The 8,420-nt window shown below is 37.4% G+C and overlaps 1 protein-coding gene across 3 annotated transcripts; it reads left to right on the forward strand.

Moving 5' to 3' along the window:
- Nucleotides 1-3,048: 3,048 nt before the first annotated feature.
- Nucleotides 3,049-6,903, forward strand: BNAC07G48790D (protein ESMERALDA 1). Of its 3 annotated transcripts, XM_022706422.2 has the most exons (11): nucleotides 3,085-3,231; nucleotides 3,264-3,742; nucleotides 3,974-4,043; nucleotides 4,179-4,246; nucleotides 4,335-4,423; nucleotides 4,514-4,711; nucleotides 4,851-5,055; nucleotides 5,182-5,349; nucleotides 5,552-5,719; nucleotides 5,800-5,990; nucleotides 6,165-6,903. In XM_022706422.2, exons 2-11 carry the CDS (start codon nucleotides 3,374-3,376, stop codon nucleotides 6,331-6,333), a joined length of 1,695 nt encoding a protein of 564 aa, XP_022562143.2. In that variant the 5' UTR covers nucleotides 3,085-3,231; nucleotides 3,264-3,373; the 3' UTR covers nucleotides 6,334-6,903. The 3 variants fall into 3 exon arrangements, with proteins under 3 accessions (XP_048618225.1, XP_013652926.2, XP_022562143.2); XM_048762268.1 differs by having other exon boundaries at nucleotides 3,049-3,742; nucleotides 3,974-4,047; nucleotides 4,360-4,423; XM_013797472.3 differs by having other exon boundaries at nucleotides 3,049-3,742.
- Nucleotides 6,904-8,420: the final 1,517 nt, after the last annotated feature.

Genomic DNA, 8,420 nt, shown 5'->3' on the forward strand with positions numbered 1-8,420 from the left:
GCGCGCGTGAAACGGTCATAGACATCCGCCGCGGCCGCCGGTGACCGACACCGGTGACTCGGTCAACTCGGCCGAGTCAACTCAGTGAGTCAACTCGGTTGACTCGGTTAACCGGTTGGTTAGCCGGTTTAAATTGATTTCAATTCGGTTAGGTTAAACCGGTCGGTTAAAATCAATTGGAAATCGGTTAAGATAAACCAGATTAATTAATTAATTAAATAATTAATTAAATAATTGATCTTTGACCAGCGGGTTGACTTTCCCGTAAATACCCGTTTTAAACCGTTCGAAAGGCGTTCTGACTCGGAATTTCGATCTGATTTCAGATTTGGAGTCCATTTGAGCAGTTGGAGTTCATAGATACCACTCCTCTTCCTTGCTAAGGTGAGTGTCTATTTCGAACTTCTCGTTCACGGCTTAGGATTCCGAATAAATATAATTTATTTCTAATATGTTCCGTCTGCTTGAATCGAGTCTGTCATTGCTTGTTTGGTTATTAGGTTCTTTGCTTAAACCGGAACTAGGGTGGTAGATGGTTCAACAATGATTGATTCACTTGATATAATTCTTAGTTATGGATATGTTTGGGGCGGCTACAGGAAGGTGTTCCTGTATGTCAGATTGTTTGTAAGGGTACGGCCAGATTCAGTCGACCGTCTGGACCGTATTCTGGAGAGGTAGATAAATCGTCTAAGGGCGGTGTTACCGAGCACTTAGGTCGGCGTGTTTCATTTGGCCTGTTAGTGGGCAGCGAGTGTACACCTCGCTAGGACCATTGTTTGTTGCTTGGGTACTTTAGGTACCGTGTTTGACATGTATTAGATTTAAATTATAATTATTCGAAATGTTATGTCCGTGTTCCCGGACTTCGGGATAGCATCCCATACCTCATTGGGCGATTCCCCTGTCGCTCACCCCTCACTCTTTTCCCCTTTTAGGTGAGATCAATGAGCAGGAGTGATCCTATCAGACTTGGGCTTCTTGGTGCTATTTGGGGCTTTTGGGCTTTTACTACTATCGGGCTTTGGACTTCTATCACTCTTTTCGTTTTATCGCTTTTGGGCATTTGAGCTGCTATCTATCGCTTATGTTTATTTCCCATTTCAAACTTTTGGTTTATGTCGTATTTTATATTTCGGATGTTATCGTTATCGGGCCTTTTGGCCTTATGCTATCGTATTGACTTTTATATTATGATGGAGATTATTATTATTATTTGAGTTGTATTATTATTTTATTTCCGCTTTTATTTATTATTATATCTCGAAAGTGACGGGTGTCACAATGTGACTGAACAAAAAATTATATATTGAAACTTTCCTTACTTTCTCATCATTGACTCTATGAATTCTGGCTTTATAACTTGTCTTAATCTATTGGCTAATCGTTTTGTGGTCATCAGTTAAATGATTGAGATATCAAGACAGATTATGTATCTAGAGTTTTGGAAAATATTCAGATGATTTTCAAACATACATATTCTTTGGATCTATATATCATACCTTATACATTCGAGCTTGTGGTTAAGTTATTGACGTGTCATGACATATTTCTCAATTTTAAGATCTCATCAAAACATTAGAAAATGGCATATAGTATTTCATTAAATTTGGAATCTTCTCATATATCCTGTATATATAAATAATTGTCGCTGTTGCCAACCACTCCCTCTCTCCATCTCAGTTGCACATGCAAACGCAGCCACAGGTTAACTCCGACCAAACTCACGTTATTAGTTAACACTGCTAACTATTTTGTAATTATTACTTGTTAAATATTCCACCAGATAATTTTTTTTTTGTAGAATTACACAACTTCCCTCATTCAGTTATACAACATTTTAAGCTCTAAACGTATTCAAATTTCAACGTATTTTAATATATTATTTGTATAAGTATGTGAGGATTATGTCATCCAATCTACATCAAACTCACAAGTCAACTATTTTAATCGGAGCATTTTAAAAGTTTTGTTGACTAAAATATACGGAACTTCTGTGGTGTATTAAGAAGCAATCATGCTTTTTTAAAATTATAATATTATTGTGAAAACAATTACACCTTACCAGAGCACGTGCCGTTTAGGGAAGAAATATTAGCTCAAACAGAGAACATGGAATCAACATTGCTTGTCGTGTTGGCTTTGTCATCTGAATTGTTTAGTTTTTGAATTAAATACTTTAAACTATCGTGTCATTTACTATTGATGTTTTAATTTAAAAATATATATTTATAAATACATAAAAAAATTTATTTGTTTTCTACGATATAAAATGTTGATAATTTCAAACGAAAATATAAAGAAGATATGGTTGACAAAAACAAAAATACCGTGCAGATTATTCTGGATATTCGTAGTTTATTTTTTCTTTGAAAGGAGTCGTCCACAAATATAGCTAGACAAAACGTTAACTGTGGGTGTGATCGGCTATTTGCTTAGGTGCTTTCCACGGCTACAATTATACCCACAGCTCTAAATGTACGGTAATTTTGATTTATATTTTTTTAAAACTCACAATTTTTTTTAGTTCATAGCATTTCTTTAAATTTATGTCTTTATAATTGCTTTGCATAGACAAATTATTACAGTCCAAATTTAAAATTTTTTACAAATTGAAAATCTAGAACCAAAACCAAAAAAAGTCACAGCACTATTTCTATAGCAAAAATAAAATCACAGCTCTTTCTAATCACACCCTTTCTGTATCTAGAAAATGGTAACAGATATACGAAAATATGAATCAGATAAAATCAGATTTTATATTTTCCCACAATCCTTTTTTTTTGGGCAACTTATTTTCCCATAATCCAAAACATGACAAGAACAGATTTCTTGTTGGATGTTTTCCATATCTTATGCGAATAACCAAAAGTAGAACAAGGACACACAACTCACAACATCCTAAAAACTAAAATGAATTTACTTTAGTACTAAAATAAAATAAAATATTTTTTTAGAATATTTTAAAATAATGAAATTTAGCTCAAAAGCCTGTTTTCATCCCGAATATTTAACATAATATCCTTTTACAAATTTTCCAATTAAAGAAATAAAATTTGAAATCTAAAGGGAAATATAAAACGAGAGAGAGAGAGAGAGAGAGAGAGAGAGAGAGAGAGGAAAAGGCGCATGTGATCAAGCCTCCACCGTAAAAGAGAAGGCCAAAGACCTCCACAGAGACTCTCTCTCTCTCTCTTCCGGCGATTTAGTTCAAATTTCGCAACCGTGCTCCGCCGCAGCCTTCGCCGTGAGGGACAAATCTTCGCCGAATCTCTACGATTCGCGACCTTATCTCCGCCGCAGCTGCCAGGGGACTTATTATGTAATCTTCTGACGAAAATTAGGATATTGAGATCTGTCGATTTTTCCTCAAATGCTAGCGAAAAATCGGCTGCCGGGAAGCGGCCACACTACACCCTCCCCTCCGGGGTCTCCTCGCCGCTCTCCTCGTTACCGTCGGTCAAAAGCCTCCGGTCGCTTTCCCACCGTTGTTCAGCCAAATCGGACCCTCGCTCATCGCCTCTCGTGGCTCATCGTATCGGTTCTCCTCCGGCGTCAGGGGGTTTTCCTATTCGCTCCTCTAATCTACATCTCGTGTATGCTGATTTACATGGGAACTGTTTCGTTCGACGTTGGTCCCATCATAAGGCATCGGTCTCCGCCTGGATCCGTCTACAAAAGCCCCCAGCTTTACGCCAAGCTCCGCCCTGAGATGGACGCTGATAACTCCACGGCTGATGCGGTTAGTTCCTCTGGCTCTTCCTCGTGGTTTTCGAAAGGCACATCCTTTGAATCCATTGAACAAAAAAGGTTTACTCTTTAGTTATAGGTTGGTGCTGCTTGTGCCAGCATGTTATATGGTTTCAATTCTGCATTGGGAGTTTTAATATTTGATTGGTTAGATAGAAAAACCAACTACAACATGCTATTCTTATTCATGTATCATCAATGTTGTTATTGGTATACATCTCAGATATCAACCATTTGGAAGCATTCCTATAAAGGTGTGGAGTGGAAGCCGTACGTGAACAAGTCCACTGGAGGTAGGTACTTCATTGTTTTTTCTAATGTCTTCATAAATCTTCTTGCTTGCAGTAAGCTGTAGAGTTTTTGAATCATTTATTGTCAGAGTTAGCCTGTTCGTTGGATCATAATCTGATTTTTGTTTACAATTGTAGCCTTGCCGGACTCGAACGGTTACATATATGTGGAGGCAAACGGGGGCTTGAATCAGCAACGGACATCGGTAGGTTTGTTGATCTTTTCATGAATGCATTTCGCTCAATCATGTCTAGCAATCTTGTTAAAATGTCAAAGTTGTTGACTTTTCTCAGATATGCAATGCGGTTGCTGTCGCAGGCTATCTTAATGCAACTCTAGTGATTCCTAACTTTCACTATCACAGCATATGGAGAGATCCAAGGTTATATAGTGCTTTCTTGTCTTGACGTTGTTTGTTCAAGCAAAACCTATCTTTTGTAAGACTGATTTCTAACAGAGGTATTTCTTTCAGTAAATTTGGGGATATCTACGATGAAGAGTTCTTTGTCAGTACCTTAGCAAATGATGTGCGGGTGGTTGACACAATTCCTGAATATCTAATGGAGCGATTTGACTATAACATGACAAATGTCTACAACTTCAGAGTCAAAGCTTGGTCACCTATTCAATATTATCGGGACTCGATCTTGCCGAAGCTACTTGAGGAGAAGTAAGTTGCAGTTGTTCTTTAGAAGATCGTTTTCACATGCTAGTGTTGGTTACGCATTGTTCTTAACAGGACAGTAAACCATATGTTTTGGTTTGTATAGCATCTGTCATTGAAGAATTGTCGTCTTTTAATGGCGCAGGGTTATACGAATATCCCCATTTGCAAATAGACTTTCGTTTGATGCTCCTAAACCTGTCCAGAGACTTAGATGTTTGGCGAATTACGAAGCTCTGAGGTTTGCAGAACCCATACTAACCCTAGGAGAAACACTGGTGAAGAGAATGAAGGAGCAAAGCGCAAACCACGGAGCAAAGTACGTATCTGTACATCTGCGCTTTGAAGAGGTTTGTTCCATGTAAAGGAGAGACTTCTCAAGAATCCCAACTGGTCTTTATCATGACTATAAAAAAATCTGAATGAGCTTTTTGTCTAAGGTGAGAGATATAATAAGCCATTTATTCATGTTGCAGGACATGGTAGCTTTCTCCTGTTGTGTATTTGATGGTGGCAAGCAAGAAAAACAAGATATGATTGCAGCAAGAGAACGAGGATGGAAAGGAAAATTCACAAAACCAGGCCGTGTTATTCGACCTGGCGCTATCAGGCAAAATGGGAAATGCCCGTTAACTCCTTTAGAGGTATTCATCTATTCGTTTGTTTCTGGACACTGCTCCTACTATCTACAATATATTAGCATTCTTGGATCTTCAAATATTAATCATCATCAGAATAGTTCCACAAATCCTTTTGAGCAATAGTGTTAATTGTGACTTGTTCTGTTGGGTGAGCAGTAGGGTGACTTGTTCTGTTTGGTTTATACTTTTCTTGTAAACCCTTCAGGTGGGTTTAATGCTTAGAGGAATGGGTTTCAACAAAAGCACATATATATACCTTGCATCTGGTCAGATATATAATGCGAATAGAACGATGGCCCCGCTACTAGAGATGTTCCCGAATTTACAAACAAAGGAGATGCTTGCCTCAGAGGAGGAACTTGCTCCATATAAGGTCTGTCTTTTTCCCCGCTGTTTGTTCCAAAGTATTAGTTGCGTGGTCAATTAGTTATCTGACTTGAGCTCTGTGTTTAGAACTTCTCTTCCAGAATGGCTGCAATAGATTACACGGTCTGTCTCCACAGTGAGGTATTTGTGACCACACAAGGTGGAAACTTTCCTCACTTTCTCATGGGTCATCGAAGATACTTGTTCGGAGGGCATTCCAAAACTATTAGACCAGACAAGCGAAAGTTAGCAATCATCTTTGACAATCCCAACATTGGGTACTCACCTCTTTCTTCTACTCCTTCAAGCTCCACGTTTCTATATTTGCATTGTTTCGTTTTTCATTCACCATACCAGTTTTGCTCTTATATTCTTCTGCAAACGTTAAAGTCTGTCGCATTATTATCCCTTTAATGCTGAAACGCTGTTCTTGTTGTGTTTTGTCCCGGCAGATGGCGGAGTTTTAAACGTCAGATGCTGAACATGAGATCTCATAGTGACTCAAAAGGGTTTGAGCTTAAAAGACCTAATGACTCCATTTACACATTCCCTTGCCCTGACTGCATGTCCCGTAGGAACAAAACAACGACCCCAGATACTAGGCCACCTTCTGCGTCCTGAGAATACACGTTCATTTAATTGCCGGTAGAGTGGTGTTCATTCCTTGTAATTCTTATTCTTTCAAATCAGAGTGGACTTGGGGACTTGGCCGGCCCATAGTTTTAGGGGGAAGCAGCTGGAGGGGCTGCAAAATCGTCTATTTATCTCCGGGAAGGGTGGCGAAGGAGTAACAGCCACAACATTGTTTGATACGTTTTGACACATTGAAGCTGATGCACTAACAGGAGAGAAAATGAAGGTTTAGTTCAATCCCTGACTGCTGCTGGTGGGAAAAGATTAGACAGCGATTGGATATTGTTTTCTTGGGTGTTTTGTGATTTGAAGCGTTTGCGTTTTGTACATTGTGTAAACGCAGAAGTGAGAGTCTTTGGTGTTAGGAGATTTATAGTCACAGGCAGGAGGAGAGCAGAAAGCTGCCTTGAAAGTTTTGTACATTGGTTTGGTTAGAGAGACCATCGTGTCCTTTTTTTGGGTTTATTGAAATTCTTTTGTCACAGGGTTTTATTTGTCTACATCATATTCTTGCGAGGAGAATATTGTTTAGGAAATAAATTCCCAATATTGATTTAATTCTTTCTTTTACTCCCAATTTGTTTCTTCTTGGTCGCTGTGGTTCTTTCTTTAGATAAAGTTCAGTAAAGTGTTACAGTGATTACAGATTTGAGTTCACAGTAATTAAACGTTGAGGAAGTCATAAGAAGTATCTAGAAATCATAAACAGATGTAGAAGAAAGATTTGAGAAACAATTGACCATTGGATACAGTTTTTTTTTCTCTAATTGTCGAAGACGTTTAACATGTTAATTTGAGAAATTGGACATTATCTCGGTCCTGACGTAATTGCACCAGCAAAATAAAACGGGGGGACTCATCTCTTTAGGTGCAGAAAGAAACAATCGAGTCACAATTAAAGAGTTATTGTCGAAGTTATAAATGCTTTGTGCGTAGTTGTCTTTAGGCAGCGTTCGTCATCCTGGTCTGTCTCAAAAGACAGTTTTACATACCATTATAGATCAATAGCACTTTTTTTTGAAACTCGTACAATAGTACATTCATGTTATTAAATAACAAAAATATGGGTCAATCTTATGTTTCTGGTAGAGATATTTTCTCCATATTTTTTTTGTTGTCGATTGTATTATTAAGCGTTCTAGACAAAAAATTCTAAACAATGAGAACTATTGAAACAAATATAGAAAAGGGACACACCAGTAGTAAACTAACACACATCTATTTTTCGTGAGGATGACTAAAAATTTTTCATATAAAAATCTCATTGCTTCTGGAATAGTTGAATCTCAAGGGAGATAAACTTCGTATTAATCCAAAAACACTCCGCTACAAACTGAATTGGAAACGATTGCCACTTTCTTTTTAATATTCCAGTAGGAGGCACTGAGACAAGACAACTTTTATATTGCTCTATTGAAAATAATAGAGTCAAAGAGATTAACATTCTACAGAATTTCATGTTGTCTTTCGAAGTAACCATATTTTACAGCAAGAACTCCATCACCATCAAATGAAGAACCATCAACGATCGAAGCCCGTAAGATCCGTCGCCATCATCCGCAATAGATCTTTCAATTACCTTTTTTAAACGGCTCAATTGAACCGAAGTTTTTGTTTTACCAAATCCATTAGAAGAAACATACAAAAAACAATATATTAATGGTTAGTGTGAGAAAGATTGTAGTGCACAATTAAAAAGTATTTAAGTCAAATTGTAATATTGTAAAAGAATGATCTAAAATGTAAAAACAAAAAATATATGGGAACACATGTCATCAAACATCTCTGCCACTTGTCACTAGAAGAGAAAAAATTAACTTTATATATATATATATATATATATAGATAGATATATAGATTTCTCTCACTGTAGCCCACTTTTTCTGATAATAAACCCACATATATGCTAAATTCACTGAAAAATGTAAAATGATTCTAAAAACATTGCAATGTCAGCATCGAGTGTCTCTCTCACACAGTATTGCAGAGGAAGAAAAATGCAAGTCAACATTGACAATTAGTGGATCAATGAAAGCTTTCATTTTCAGACATACATACATACATATATAGGCTGA

The sequence above is a fragment of the Brassica napus genome, chromosome C7, assembly GCF_020379485.1.
Source record: "Brassica napus cultivar Da-Ae chromosome C7, Da-Ae, whole genome shotgun sequence".
NCBI classification, from domain to species: Eukaryota; Viridiplantae; Streptophyta; class Magnoliopsida; order Brassicales; family Brassicaceae; genus Brassica; species Brassica napus.

Coding starts and splice junctions, on each gene's coding strand:
- BNAC07G48790D (XM_013797472.3), top strand. CDS start 3,374: ATGCTAGCGAAAAATCGGCTGCCGGGAAGCGGCCACACTACACCCTCC. Junction 4,712..4,850: donor CCGAAGCTACTTGAGGAGAA/GTAAGTTGCAGT, acceptor TTAATGGCGCAG/GGTTATACGAATATCCCCAT. Junction 5,720..5,799: donor AGGAACTTGCTCCATATAAG/GTCTGTCTTTTT, acceptor CTCTGTGTTTAG/AACTTCTCTTCCAGAATGGC.